Source organism: Puma concolor, chromosome E1 (genome assembly GCF_028749965.1).
Source record: "Puma concolor isolate L17-30 chromosome E1, mPumCon1.1.hap2, whole genome shotgun sequence".
Taxonomy (NCBI): Eukaryota; Metazoa; Chordata; class Mammalia; order Carnivora; family Felidae; genus Puma; species Puma concolor.
Genome location: NC_141680.1, coordinates 63,296,964 through 63,311,647, shown reverse-complemented (window position 1 = coordinate 63,311,647; position 14,684 = coordinate 63,296,964). Strand labels below are relative to the sequence as shown.

Below are 14,684 nucleotides of genomic sequence, written 5' to 3'. Positions count from 1 at the left end.
GAATGAACCTTTTCATTACATAAAATTGGATATTCTAATACTATAACACTCCTTCTAATAAACGATTAAGGAGGACGCTTTTCTCTGTTCCTCATGCAGCTTGCCCTGGCTCGGTGTATTCTCGGAAGGCTGGCTCTCGGGCACCTCTGTCTCAAAAGGTCATGTGCCTCGGAATGACGGACCTGTGTGTGTGTGTGTGTGTGTGTGTGGCCCCCGGCAGGGCACCACTTCAGTACCTTCTTTCCTAGAGCATGACGTGCTGGGGACAGGAGCCCTCGAAGAGGACAAAAACGGCCACAGCCGTTTACTCCAGGTGAATACAACACTGAAAAACTACTTGCCTCTCCGTTCTCCAGGGCCAGACTTGGTACGTCGACTGATGCATTCTCTTGGTCATCGGTTTTTGTTTTTTTACTACATTCCTTGAAAAGGCAAAGGAACATATAAAAGAACAACTTTTAATTTGACTCCCTGAATTTGCAAAGATGCACATAGTCTCCGCTCCGTTAACCTCATGTGTAGAAGTTTTTTCTACAAAAATAAAAGCGGCCGTACTTGTGGACATATGGAGACAGACAGACAGACAGACAGACACACACACACACACACACACACACACACACACACACTCTCCTCTATCTGTATCTGTATCCCTTTTAGTAACTGAGAACTAGAAACAATGGGGCCTTCCATCCACAGGTAAATCAACACCGACTACCTGCACACATCATATTTAGAACACAATGGACTAGAACTGTTCGTGAAGCTCTGAAAATGCACTTGCTGTATGTTAAGTAAAAAAAAGAAAAAGTGATGGAATATTTATATGAGCCAATTTGTGGAAAAACAAACCAAAAGCCCCATTCATGCACTGAATGGCTGTGTATGTTCCGCTGCCTAGAAACAAGTGTGGAAAGCCATCCCAGTTACCATGGTTACGCAGGTGGAGAGGACCAGCCCAGACCTTCCTGCCTGTATAGTTTTGTTACTATAAGCATGTTAGCTGTAGAAAAGCCTCCTCAAAAACATTTTTTGATCATGGTTTCAATCATCCACATCAAGAATGGTGTTTTCCGTGACTGCCCTGAGTGGTTGCAGAGGTTGGTGTTTTAGGGGGTTTTTTAGTATTCTTTTTCTGGCTTCAAAAATACTTTGCGAGCATGGACAAGTGCACGGAAAACTAGAAAGACGAAGCATGACGCCAACTGTAACATTAACTACAAGGCACCTGAAAACGTCACCTGACACGCAGTAGTAGCTCCAGACACCTGGCAAGGTGCAGCGCCTGGAGCTTACCAACCATCTAGTCTCCCTCCATCCAGTTAAAACCCCAACTAGTTCCGCCAGACACGAGATCAAGGGTGCATGTTGACGCGGACGCAGAGGCGCCCGGAGCGGCGATCCGGAGGACCGGGAGCGAGGACCGCGCAGCGGCTGGCGCTGCCCGCTCTGGGCACCGGGGCTCCCGCATGCCCGCAGACGCGGGCAGCCCCGAGCCCCCGCAGTCCCGATCCCCTGACCCCAAGCAGCCCCGACCCCGGACAGGCCGACCCTCGACTCCCTGACCCGGAGCGGCCCATCTCAGCCGGGCCGGCCCCCGACCCCAGCCCGGCCGGCCCCCGACCTCCTGACCTCGAGCAGACGGGCCTTTCCCTGCAGCCCCCGGCCCCCCACGCCCAGACCCCCGACCCCGAGTGCGCGGAGCCCACCTTCCGCGTGCAGTGCTCACACTTCATCTGGAGCGGGGCAGGCAGGGGGCCAGGGCTCGGCCTGAGAAGAGCACCGGGAGACGCGGTCACTGACGCCCGCCACCCGCCGCCCTTTGTTGTAGTCGCCCCCGGCCGGCCCCACCCCCGGAGTCTCCTCTCGACCAATGAGAGCGCTGGGAAGGGACAGGCCTCACCACTAAACCAATAGAAGTGAGAAAAGGGCGATGCGGCTCCCTCCCGCACGGCTCCGCCTAGGCCAATGAGAGCACCGGGAAGGGGCGGGCCGGGCCCCGGAGCCAATCGGAGTGCGCGGGGGCGGGGTGCGGCGGACTCCCCGGAGGCCCGGCAAGTTCTGGCGCCCGTTTTGGCAGCGCGCGGGTCGGGGACGGGTGCTGGGTGGACGCGCGGACCCTCTCTGTAGGAGGCAGCCCCGAATTGTCCTGGGGCGCTGGGCCGTCAGCTCGGCGCCGCCTCACGCCCGTTTCTAGGCTTCGCCGGGCCATCGCCATTGCGGCCCCGAGGCGCGTCACGTAGGCCGGTCCCGGTGGCAGTGCGCACGCGCAGGTGTGCACCACGTGGCGCCTTAGGGCGCACGAAGTTGGGTGTGAAATGAGTCCTCCGGAAGTTCTCGGCAGGTGTGTGGATGCTTGCTTTACAAACAGAGAGCAGTTACTGATTCTGGGAGTGATGACTCCACCTGCGGGGCTAAAATGAAAATGTTTAACTCTTACTAATGAAAATAAACACTTTACAAAATCAGCGTCTGCTCCTTACAGGATGGTCAGAAACCAGAGGCATGCCTAGAAAACTTGAGAATAGGAAAAGTAACTGGTGACCTTAAAAATGGAGTTGCCATTTTACCAGAAAAAATGGGCTTATTTGGGAATAACAGAGAATTGCAATTGGGACCAAGCTAGCTGTACCAAAACCATAATAGGCAAGTCTGGAAACAAAGGAGATGAGCACACTTCGAGGAAAAGGGGATGTTGGCAGAGGCCATTGTAAACAGAAAGTCCAGTGGAGTAAAGTAGTGGCCTCTCAGCACCGAGCTTGACTGCTTCTCCTGGCTGGGCTGTCCTGCTGCAGTAGTTGAGTACCTGCAAGGATCCTGCGGGGTCTGCGTTGGAGGCCAGCGGTCGTGGACGGAGAGCGCCCCTGCCTGGCCCCAACCCAGCCTAAAGAGGGTTTCCTTGATTCAGTTTCAGGATTTCTAGTGCTTCATACAGCTTTTCACAAATGCCTCTGTTGGGGCGCCTGGGTGGCGCAGTCGGTTAAGCGTCCGACTTCAGCCAGGTCACGATCTCGCGGTCCGTGAGTTCGAGCCCCGCGTCAGGCTCTGGGCTGATGGCTCAGAGCCTGGAGCCTGTTTCTGATTCTGTGTCTCCCTCTCTCTCTGCCCCTCCCCCATTCATGCTCTCTCTCTCTCTCTGTCCCAAAAATAAATTAAAAAAAAAAAATGCCTCTGTTAACTCAGGAGGTCTTTTTAAAAATGTTTTATTTATTATTTTTGAGAGAGAAAGAGACAGAGTGCGAGCGGGGAAGGGGCAGAGAGAGAGAGGCAGACACAGAATGGGAAGCAGGCTCCAGGCTCAGCTGTCAGCACAGAGCCCCATGCTGGGCTCACACCCATGAACTGTGAGATCATGACCTGAGCTGAAGTCCCACACTTAACCAACTGAGCCACCCTGGTGCCCCTAAACTCAGGAGGTCTTAAATGGCTCCCAGATTAACTCTCTGCATTACTCAAATCTAGGTCAGCAGCTCTCAGAAAACACATTCCTTCAGTTTTAAGCATGAATAACGGTATTTTGCGGTTGTCACTTGTATATATTTCTCATTATTATTTTAAAAACGTAACCATGATACCATTACCGTAATGTGTGAAAAAAGAAAATTGCAATTACTTAATTTCATCAAATATGTATTGTCTAGGTTTCCCTAAATTGAACCTTTTTTTTTTTTTCAGTTTAAATCAGGACCTAAATAAGGTCTAATATATTCATTGGTTTGAGTGTTTCTTGTGTCTCTTTTTAAAAATTTTGTTTTAGAATAACTTGCAGCTCACTTAGAAGTCGCAAAGACACCATGGAGAGCTCCTGGTCTAAAGGTTTGTGTGTGCGTTTGAATTTGTAGGTTCCAACCACATCCTGCTGGCTTCTCCTTGCATATCGCTATAAAGGAATCCCGTGATTCGGCTGTAGGGCTTCCAAGAATTGCTGCCCGTGTCCTTGTGGAGTCCTTTCATATATCCTTGTTGTCTGAGTTTCCAGTAAAGAGTAGTTAGAACATTCTCATGCTTTGATCACGGGTTAAATTTGTTGGCAAGCCTATTTCATATATATTGTAATTCCTTCAGGAGTTTATACTAACCATCTTTTTTGTGATATTAATTAGTGCACATTGATGAAACTGCATGGATCCATTCATTTATTATAGCAATTTTTAACCCTACCGTTTCTTCTTTTAAAAAAAAAATGTTTATTTATTTTGAGAGAGAGCGGGCACGAGCAGGGGAGGGGAAGAGAGAGAATACATCAGTGCAGAGCCCAGTGTGGGGCTCTATCCCATGAACCGTGAGATAATGACCTGAGCTGAAATCAAAAGTCAGACACTCAACAGACTGAGCCAACCAGGGGCCCCAGTTTCTTATTAATTTACTAGTGGGAATACTTTCATAATGATAAATTCCTCTCATTCACTATTTGGTTACTCTGTTGTAAATTTTTTTATTATTATTATTAATGTTTATTTAATTTTGAGAGAGAGGGAGACAATATCTGAAGCAGGCTCCAGGCCCTGGGCTGTCAGCACGGAGCCCGATGCGGGGCTTGAACTCAAGAGCTGTGAGATCATGACCTGAGCTGAAGTCAGACACTCAACCGACTGAGCCACCTGGGTGCCCCACTCTGTTGTAAATTTTATAAAGAAAGGCAGGATGAATGAATCTGTCAAAAAAAAAAAAAATCCAAGTTCCTTTCTTAGTATCCTCTGAAAGTGAACGAAGGATTTAAAATTGATCATTACGAATTATGGATTTAAACCCTTGAAGATTTTTGATTCATATTTTTAAAATGTTTTATTTTTGAGAGAGAGAGAGCATGAATGGAGGAGGGGGAGAGGGAGGGTGACAGAGGATCTGAAGCAGGCTCTGTGCTGACACAAGTGAGCCGGATGTAGGGCTTAAAACTCATGAACCTTGAGATCATGACCTGAGCCAAAGTTGGACGCTCAACTGACTGAGCCCCCCAGGTGCCTTGATTCATTTGAATTATTGTCCTTGTTGATGCTCAAATCCTTTTTTTTTTTCTTTTTTTCTTTTTGGCATAGAAAAATCTCTTCAGCTAGGCTCCAAAAATTTTTTAACAAGATGCTAATAGTCTGTTTGTTTTTTGATACACCTGCTTGTGCATTTCTTGCTTTAGACCTGAAATCACTCCTTTCTCCCAAAAGCCTGGTTCCTTTAGTAGCAACTGCTATTTAAGAACCACAAAATCGAGGGGCGCCTGGGTGGCGCAGTCGGTTAAGCGTCCGACTTCAGCCAGGTCATGATCTCGCGGTCCGTGAGTTCGAGCCCCGCGTCAGGTTCTGGGCTGATGGCTCAGAGCCTGGAGCCTGTTTCCGATTCTGTGTCTCCCTCTCTCTCTGCCCCTCCCCCATTCATGCTCTGTCTCTCTCTGTCCCAAAAATAAATAAACGTTGAAAAAAAAATTTAAAAACCACAAAATCTGTACTAGTATTGTTCATTGCTACTGCATTGGTTATCGTTTCCAGGACTTTCCAGTGGACAGCATTAAGAGACATTTTTTTTTTTTAATTTTTAATGTTTATTTTTGAGAGAGAGAGGGAGAGGGAGAGAGAGCAGGGGAAGAGCAGAGAGTGAGAGGAAGACACAGGATCCAAAGCAGGCCTGTAGATCCCGCAAAACAACCAGGAAGAAAAGCTCTTCCTCCTGCAGTGTCTCTCCAGCACCCTCTACTGGCAAAGCTTAACACCATGCCAGAGAGCACACAAAACACAGGGGTTCAGGTCCATTTTCAGGGATCAGGCAATGAAGTTTGAGTTTAGAGCTGATTTAATGCCTTGGTAATTGGCACAATATACAGGTTTATTCACTCAGTACCCTCTTTATGGATGTTGTATTTCCAGTCTTGCTTTTGCCAATAGTCAGCAGGATTTTAACCAAATTGACTATCATTTGGTTACACATCTGACATTTGTAAGAGTCCAGCGCAGTCTTCATTTTTAAACACCTTATAATCTACGGGCTCTGGGCTGATGGCTCAGAGCCTGGAGCCTGTTTCCGATTCTGTGTCTCCCTCTCTCTCTGCCCCTCGCCCGTTCATGCTCTGTCTCTCTCTGTCCCAAAAATAAATAAACGTTGAAAAAAAAAAAATTTAAAAAAAAAAAAAAAACGGGGCGCCTGGGTGGCGCAGTCGGTTAAGCGTCCGACTTCAACCAGGTCACGATCTCACGGTCCGTGAGTTCGAGCCCCGCGTCGGGCTCTGGGCTGATGGCTCAGAGCCTGGAGCCTGTTTCCGATTCTGTGTCTCCCTCTCTCTCTGCCCCTCGCCCGTTCATGCTCTGTCTCTCTCTGTCCCAAAAATAAATAAACGTTGAAAAAAAAAAAAAAATTTAAACACCTTATAATCTAGTAGAAAAGGTCAAATTACACAAATAAATGTAATGCAAAGTAGAATTTCCTAGGTATCATCCCAGTTCTACCCAAATTCTGAGTCAGACCACTTCCTGTTGCAGTAAGCAGGACGAACTTAAAGGAAGTACTAACAATTCCAATCAGTCTTCAAGAAGGAAGTCCACTTCAAGAAGGAACGTGAGCTGAGGGCTCAGGTCAGCGAGGCTATGCTCAGACAAAGCCCAGTTTTGCTACAGCTTAGAGGAGACGGTCTCAAAGTGCTCAAGGTGTGGTTCCTGGACCAGCGCTATTAGCAACATGTATATTTTCAGCCCCACCCATGACTGGGCACAGGTACCAGCCGTCTGTTTCAGTAAGTCTGCCAGGTGATTCCGATGCATGCTCAGGTTCGGGAACCACAGCAGAGAATGTCTGAAGGAGACTGGTAAAGTATAAAAGTCATCTCCAAATTTTTGATCACGTGCCTATATTGGTAAACTTGTAGGGTTATGCATACTGATGTTCATATATTTCTTTATAAGGTAATATGCAGTGTTATACTGTTATGCATGTTATAAAACACCGAGAATAAATATGAAAAAAGAAAAACAGGAATACAAACTCTCCTATGGCCTTTTGGCACCCACATATCACTCGGCCTTACCACTTTGGAGATCACTGAGGCAGGTAGACAGTGACTATACGATGAAGACATACAGGTAGGGTCCTTTCCTCATCTGGTCAGAATTAGAAAGGCAAGTTAGGGTCCTACTCCGGTCCTCATCTGGCCGCAGTAAGGGAAGGTGGTGTTTTGGTGGAGAGGGAGCAGAAAGGCCACTTATGCAGGCATCACAAGGTTTTCCTGGAGAAAACAGTCTCTCTTACCACAACTCTTTTTCGCAGACATCAGGGCATGTTTATTAGCAATAGATAAACTATCATCACAAACACGTGAGTGTTTTGTTTTCCCAGCTACACTGGGAAAGTTGTTTTGGGGTTAAGGATCTCTGGTTTACACCTACCCTCCCCCACTTGCCTTGCATGGGCTGTTTAGATTTAAATTTTTAGCCTGTTGAGGGGCGCCTGGGTGTCCAACTTCGGCTCACATCATGATCTTCCAGCTCCTGAGTTTGAACCCTGCTTGGGGCCTACTTTGGATTCTGTGTCTCTGGCTCTCTCTGCCCCTCCCCCACCTCCTCTCCTCTCTCCCTCTCTCTCTCAAAAATAAATATTTAAAAAATTAAAAAAAATAGCTTAAACTTGTAGTCTGTTAATATACTTGGGGAAGAATAATAAAAGGAAAACTTTAGAGTGGAGTTAGGAGGCAGGCAGGGGGAGCTGTTGGCCCAGCATTAGTTAGCAATTACAGATGTTATGCCCAGAATTCATGATCCCCAAAGCCCACCAGGGAGCCGAGTCCAATGCAAAAGCAGAGCCTTTATTCGAGCTAGCTCGAGCTCAATCCCCTACCTGCACCGACACAGCGGCGAGGTACCGGAGAGTTTCAAAAGCACAAAGGTTTTATAGGGGTCTAGGGGCAGTTGGTGAGGTAATGGCTGTGGCCTCAGCCGATTGGCTGGGAAAGGGTCGTGGCCTCGGCGATTGGCTGGGGAAGGGTTGGAGTCCTGTTACGCAGGTCACCAGGTGTGCTTTGATCTGGAAATTTGAACGGGTGAGCAGGTTACTCAAGGGGAGGAGGCGTGGTCTGAGGTTTCTGCGATTTTCCCGGAAAGGGGGCATATCGGGGGCATAGTCACTCAAGGTGGAGGACACAGAACAAGATGGAGTCGGCCGGCATAGGTCTGCTCTTTCACAGACTCAACAGGAGGAGAGGCACCTTGCAGGTGGACGCTTCTTACCCAGCAACAGGAAGGTTTCCTGCTGCTCCGGCAACAGCCCAGCCAATGAGAGGACACTATACTCCCAGCTCCCAGTTTAGTCCAATGGACATTCTGTTTACAACAGCCCCGCCCACCCACTGACTGTATAAAAGAGCCTCCACATCCTGGTCTCCAGACTTGCTTGTTGTTCTGGGTTGGGATTCTCTGCTATTCTCAAATAACCCCATCTTTACTGGTAAAATAGCTGGCAGTGTTATTTTTAAGGTTAACATCTTAATAGGATACATTGAATCTATAGATCAAAGTAGCAGGATTTATTTTTTACAATAACTTTTCAAACCATGAATGATTTTAGCTGTACTTCGATATTAAAGTTTTTACATTTTTTGCCATAGTTTGTATACGTCTGTTGTTACATTAACTTCAGAGACTGCTTTTTATTGACATTGTGAGGCTTTTTTGAGGCATAATTTACAGACTTTCTAGGGCTCAGTTACCCCCAGTTAGAGTGGCGTCCTTAGCACGTGGCTGTCAACAGCATAGGCGACCTGCTTCCTGACTGCATTTGCTAGCTTTGCTCCGGCACAACACCTAGGTGCCTTAATGGCACCCCTTTCACTCTCCCTCCAAGCGGTGGAGGAACCAGAGGGCCTGAAGGCCTACCCCAGCCCCACCCCAGCTCGGGAAGTCAGCCGCCCTACTCCGCTCCCGGCAGTCAGGGAAGTCCGTCGTTCCGCACCTCGCAGGGTGGAAACCTCCTACAGTTCGCGCCCAAATACCGGAAGTCAGTCGCCCCGTCCCCGGAAGTCCGGAAGCCACTCCCTGGTCGTCCCCAACCCCGGAAGTCGGCAACTCCCGCTCCCTAAATCCGGAAGTCAGCCACCCCGCCCGGCCCCCGGCAGTCCAGAAATTACCCCCAATCCGTCCCCCTAATGTCGGAAGTCAGCGACGCCCGCTCACTAGAGTCCGGAAGTCAGCCGCCCCGCCTCCGGCAGTTCAGAAGTCAGCCGCTCCGCCCTCCGCCCCGGAAACCACCCACAGCCCGCCCCCAAGCCCGGAAGTGGGTACCCCAGCTCCCGGCAGTCCGGAAGTCGGTGCCGCCCCGCCCCTGGCAGTCCGGAAGTCAGTCGCCCCACCCCCGACCCCGGAAGTCGGCGGCTGGTTGTCCGCCGTGAGGTCCCGGCCCTGCGCTCGCGCCCGCCGGGTCGTGCGCTCGGTAGGGTCGGGGGTCGGGCCACCGTCGAGGGCTGCGGGCGGGCTGCAGGTGGCGCGGGCTGGCCACGCCTGGGTTCCAGGGCGTCCTGGAGCTGCGGGAAGCGGGCCGAGCGCGCAGGGCCTGGCTGTGGGGGTCGGGGGCAGCCCAGTGGTGGTCCAAGATCTAGGACCTGGGTGTGTCGATTGAATGCACCCTTTACTGTCAGATGCTTGATTTGACTTTCCTGGAGTTTCTGCAAAGCCACTCACGAGCTGGGTCCCTCGAGTAGTGCTTTGCGGGGGCTGCGGTCTTCGGGGGCAGTTAGGCCGCTGGGCGCAGCATTTACTCAGCAGATGCTTGTGCTCGTCCTGACCCTCCGTTGCATAGCCTGTTGTCCCAGCGGCCTGAGGGGATCGTAGAGTGGCTTTCTCGGCCAACGCCAGGGCGTACTCAAGCTACCGCGAGCCTTCACTTCCCTTTCTTGGTGGAGGCCGGCACAGGGAAATGAGGGCGAGCTGGTGGGTTCTGCTGCGGTGTCAGAAGCTTGAATGCACACTGCGGAGGGGTAACGGTTTCCAAGTTGGACGGGGGCAGGTGGCGGTCAGGTGCCTGTTGACGCTTTGCGAGTCTGAGCAGGGCAGGTAGCCCCAGTCCAGTCGGTGTAACTGGGCAGAGAAGGGCCTTGAAAAAGAAAGGGTCTCTGGGGGCTGCAGAAATGGCCGTGGGCACAAGCTGACTGGTTCCACCGGTGCCCAGGCTTCCTTCCTGGGGAGGAGCTGGGCGCTTGTGTGCAGACAGTGGCGGGAGGACTCCATTTGTCTGTCTGCCCGTCCGCAGCCCGTCTCCTGCTGACAGTGGTGCCCTCGCGGTCCAGGGATGTACATGCAGGTGGAGTCACGCACCAGCTCCTGCCTCCATCTGAAGAGGGCTCCAGGCATCAGGTCCTGGTCTCTGCTTGTTGGTAAGAATTTCCATGTTTTCCCTCAGGTTAAAAATCTACCTTTAAAAAAAGATGAAAATGAAACTAAATTGTTCTTCCTTTGTTCCATTACCCCCAAGTATAGCAACTGTTTTGTTGCTTTGTATCTTCCCAGCCTTTACTCTCTGTGCATGCCTTTGCAGGGAATTCCCACAGCCCCTTTTTCACCACTTAGCTTCTCCTACTGTGTGTGTTCTTCTGAGGTCTTGCCGTTCCCCTTTTACTTGCTTTCGTACACCTGCTTGCAGGTGTATGTTGCAGGCTCACGTGATGGGCCACAGTTCATTCCTGTTTTCTCTCCGTCCCTGGCGCCGTCTTCCCGAGGGTCCTGCACCCGACTGTGCTGTGTTGGTGGGATCCAAGGAGTGAGGGCTGGAATGGCTGTGCCATCAGCAGTGGTCTCCGGTTCATCGTTCCCGTCACCCTGCATGTGGCCTCTTGCCTGTTCTGCCTCATGTGCCGTGTAGTGAACTTTATATATGTCTTGTGTTCGTTCCACACGACATGCTGTTGGCAGGTTCCTCTGTCTGGTTCCCACTCAGCCCTGGAAACTTGAGTAGAGAAGCGTGTCCAGGGAACACTGTGAATGGTATTTGCCATGTTTCCGAGTGTACTCCCTGGATGTTTCCCCCACTTAAAAACAAATTTTTTTTTTTTAATTTAAATTGTAGTTACTTAACATACAGTGTGTTTCCCCCACTTGTGAGCCTGGTGGTCTTCTGTCCCCCTGCTCCCCACCTGCAGCCATCCCTGGCCCCCGAAAGGCCTGCTTGTCTGGGCCTGGGGCTCCTGGGAGGAGGGGGCTCTGGGCTGGTGTTGGCCCAATACTGAGGCACCTGCTTTCTTTTCTCTTTGCAGGAATCTTGTCTATTGGCCTGGCTGCCGCCTACTACAGTGGAGGTGAGGTGCTTCATCTGCTCACCCCCTACCCCGCAAAGTAACTTCCTCTGCCGTTTGGGAAATAGAGCAAAGAAACAAAGCCCTTCATTCGTGACCCACTGAGGCATAGCCTTTGGAATTGGCGCCCCTGCCTCTGTAGCCCCAGCTGTGTGCACTGGTGTGGTTTTCCTAGTATGCCTGTGCCATGAAGCCTGTGCCTTCCCCTTATATCTGGGGCATTTTCCTGTGTCATGAAATATTCTGCAAAAAGGTGCTCTCTTGTGCCAGCCTGATGTTCCGGTGCAGGCTGAGCCATACTCGCAGCCCCCCTGTAAGTTGCTGCCCCTCCATTGTCACAGGCTATGCCAGCCGAACTCCTCTGTCTCCAGTAGACACTGGAGGGGGAGCTGAGGGCACCCAGAGCTGGCTGGCCGTCCTGGGCCAGGGTTCCTTGCAGGCACGGGCAGCCAGCCAGCCCCAGACACCACTCCTGCCCAGTGTCCACTGGGGCGGGGCCCCTCATGGCCTTTGCCCTTCACCTGGCTGCGTCCTGTGTTTGCTCCTCAGATAGTCTGGGCTGGAAACTCTTCTACGTTACTGGCTGCCTGTTCGTGGCCGTGCAGAACCTGGAGGACTGGGAGGTAAGGTCAGCACAGGCAAGGGCGCTCAGGTGTTTCTGCTCCGGGCTTCCCCACGTGGGCATCACAGCAGACGGAGAGGCTCTGAGGCCTGAACTTTTAGCTTAGTGGTTTCTGGTTAGTGGCATTCAGCTCCTGGGCAGGGAAATCTCCTGAAGCTGTTTTTCTCCTAGAAGCTCTTCGTGACTGTTTACACCGAAATTCTTTACTCTTGAGTGTTGCCATAGCACAGAATAGAATGATGGGCTCCCTCGGTGGCTAATGTCTGTCTCCCTTGGTGGCCAACAACCTCCCCTTCATGAGGAACCGCATGACCCAGCGTTGCTCTCTGACCTCCGAGCTTTGACCTCCATGCTTTTGTTTGACAACCTCAGCTGCTGTGCTTACTTCTCTTTTGCTTGCAGAGAGCACCTGCTTTGATGCCCCTCTTTCTCTCTACACACCCTGGTCCCGTGCTCCCAACAGACAGGAGCACGAGAGCATCTGGCTGTAGGTGTTTGGCTCTGGCAGAGCACTTGGCCGTCAGGGTTGGGTTTCAGCTGGGTGTCTTCCTGAGCGTCTGCTCTGGCGAGTCCGGGCCTCCTCTCTGGAAATTTTGTGTGTGGCTGGCTTGCAGAGAGGCCAGCAGCCAGGTGATCACCTTCTGGCCGGTTTTCCAGGAAGCTGTCTTCAACAAGGGCACCGGGAAGGTTGTGCTGAAGACGTTCAGCTTGTATAAGAAGCTGCTGACTCTTTTCCGAGCTGGTCACGACCAAGGTGAGGCACAGAGAGTGCACAGGACCTGGGGTGTGGCGGGAGGCCGGCTGCCCCAGGCTGGATGGAGGGTGGTGAGTGGAAAACAGAGACCAGGCCTAAGGCCTGGAAGTGGGGTGGGTCCAAGCTGGCCATTCAGTGACTTGGGGTTTTGCCCTGACTGGTGGACACAGGGTGTCCCCAGACATTGCCGGGTAGCCCCTAGCTCAGTGGCCAGCCATCAGGGACCAGGAAGGCATTTTTCAGCAGTTGGGGGAAGATGAAGCAGAAAGATGGGCAAAATAGAGCTCAGCTCCTCCCTGATGCGCTTGAGGGCACGGGTAGAGTTTTCAAGGGGCCGGCAGGAGTGCTAGATGCCCAGACAGTGCTAGTGGCCCAACCTTGCGCTGTGGTCACTGACCAGTGATGAGGGTCTCTGTACGGTAGCCTTGAAGTGGCTGTGCCCAGCACACAGGCAGGAGGGGCAGGCGGGAGGCAGGCAGAATGCAGACACTGACCAGCTCCCCCGCAGTGGTGGTCCTACTGAATGACATCCGGGACGTGAACGTGGAGGAGGAGAAGGTCCGCTATTTCGGGAAGGGCTACGTGGTGGTGCTGCGGCTTGTGACGGGCTTTTCCCACCCCCTCACCCAGAGTGCCATCATGGGTCACCGCAGGTAAGCCGTGGGCAGGGGACTCGTTTGGCCAGGGCTGGCTGCCTGTGCCCCTCACCCCCATCAGGTGGCCCTCACAGTGGACTGCCCAGCACGGCAGGGCACAGGGAGGGGACCTGGGGAAACATGGACTGTCCCTGCCACTAGGGGAATGTTGGAAGTCCCCACAGGGACAGAAGGGTCTCCTTGAGGACAGAGGTCCGGGGTCAAGTGAGGGTCGGGGCCAGAAGGCACCACGTCCTGGAAGTGGGCGGTCCGGCAGGAGGTAGGTGTGGTCTTCCTGGCCAGCACCTCTGCCGGGGTGACTTGCCCCTCCTGTTGTTGCCCGGCCCAGTGACGTGGAAGCCATTGCCAAGCTTATCGCAACCTTCCTGGAACTGCACCGCCTTGAGAGCCCTGTGGAGCTGTCTCAGAGCAGTGACAGTGAGGCTGATGGTCCAGGGAGCCAGAGCTGACGCCCGCAGAGCCCCTGGCCTTGGTTCTGGTGGCACCCTCGTGGGCCTCCTGGGCCACCGGCAAGTCTTCCTCCAGCGCCTGGCTGTGTCCCTGGCAGCCCCGGGGTGGGACCCTCAGCCATTCCTGCTGCTTGCTTCTGTCCTCTGAGGACGCCACAGGCTGGACTTCCTCTGCGGGCTTTGAGGTGTCCGGGGAGGGCATGAGCCTCAGATCTGCCTCTTCCTGGCATCGGACGGCTCCAGCCTGGGCAGCGTGGGGACCGGGTCTCTGGAATGGGAAGGATGCCCAGGCTCCCCAGGGTGGGGAGGAAGGTTTGCCAGCACTGGCTCCCCCCGAGCTGTTCAACCCCCCGGTGCAGCAGGTGAGCACAGGGCCAGCGGCTGGGTCAGGCTCTGAGGATGCCCATGCTGGCGTGTTGTCCCCAGGAATCCCAGTGCTCCCTACACACAACCTCCCTTCCCCGGCTGGATGTCCTCATTGGTTAGAGAGGTCCTTCCTTGCCCAGGGTCTGCAGGGCCCAGGGCAGATGGCGAGGGTCCTGTCTGGCTGTGTGCACTGTGGCCACGCCTGAGACCTCCCCAGCCCACAGACAGCAGTCTCCACCCAGGATCACGGCTGGGCTGTCACAGGGCAGAGAAGACCTCAGCCTAGGCGAAGCCTGCTGGTCAAGAGGAGGCTCTCCTGGCTTCACGGTAGGCCTAAGCCAGGGCATCTCCCTTAAGAATCAGGTCCTAGCTTCTTGAACCCAGGCAAGAGGTGGGCTGGGCCCACAGCTGCCCCTCAGTGGGGGCCCAGGGCCGCAGGGCGGCGAGGGCACCTCTGAGCAGGCCCTCAGGAGGCTGTGTCTAGGAATGGTCAGGACACAGAGCACTGCAGTGTCGCCAGGCCCTGGGTGAGTGAGGACAGTAGTTTCTAGGAAGCGAGAGAAACAAGACACTCCCTCTTCTC

General features: G+C 52.7%; 1 protein-coding gene and 2 long non-coding RNA genes across 3 annotated transcripts; 1 reads left to right on the top strand and 2 right to left on the bottom strand.

Moving 5' to 3' along the window:
- Positions 1–1,708: 1,708 nt before the first annotated feature.
- On the bottom strand, positions 1,709–9,170 carry LOC147574614 (uncharacterized). The gene is made up of 2 exons (XR_015244365.1): positions 9,098–9,170; positions 1,709–2,414 (listed from the first exon to the last, which is right to left on the bottom strand). It is a non-coding gene; the product is annotated as an uncharacterized LOC147574614 (long non-coding RNA).
- LOC147574615 (uncharacterized) lies at positions 5,781–9,091 on the bottom strand. Its single transcript, XR_015244364.1, has 2 exons — positions 6,350–9,091; positions 5,781–5,959 (listed from the first exon to the last, which is right to left on the bottom strand). It is a non-coding gene; the product is annotated as an uncharacterized LOC147574615 (long non-coding RNA).
- Positions 9,171–9,282: 112 nt separating the features above from the next.
- CYBC1 (cytochrome b-245 chaperone 1) lies at positions 9,283–13,982 on the top strand. Its single transcript, XM_025927572.2, has 7 exons — positions 9,283–9,399; positions 10,216–10,339; positions 11,216–11,257; positions 11,804–11,877; positions 12,534–12,630; positions 13,139–13,283; positions 13,615–13,982. Exons 2-7 carry the CDS (start codon positions 10,255–10,257, stop codon positions 13,733–13,735), a joined length of 564 nt encoding a protein of 187 aa, XP_025783357.1. The 5' UTR covers positions 9,283–9,399; positions 10,216–10,254; the 3' UTR covers positions 13,736–13,982.
- Positions 13,983–14,684: the final 702 nt, after the last annotated feature.

Coding starts and splice junctions, on each gene's coding strand:
- CYBC1 (XM_025927572.2), top strand. CDS start 10,255: ATGTACATGCAGGTGGAGTCACGCACCAGCTCCTGCCTCCATCTGAAG. Junction 11,258..11,803: donor TGCCGCCTACTACAGTGGAG/GTGAGGTGCTTC, acceptor TTTGCTCCTCAG/ATAGTCTGGGCTGGAAACTC. Junction 12,631..13,138: donor CCGAGCTGGTCACGACCAAG/GTGAGGCACAGA, acceptor GCTCCCCCGCAG/TGGTGGTCCTACTGAATGAC.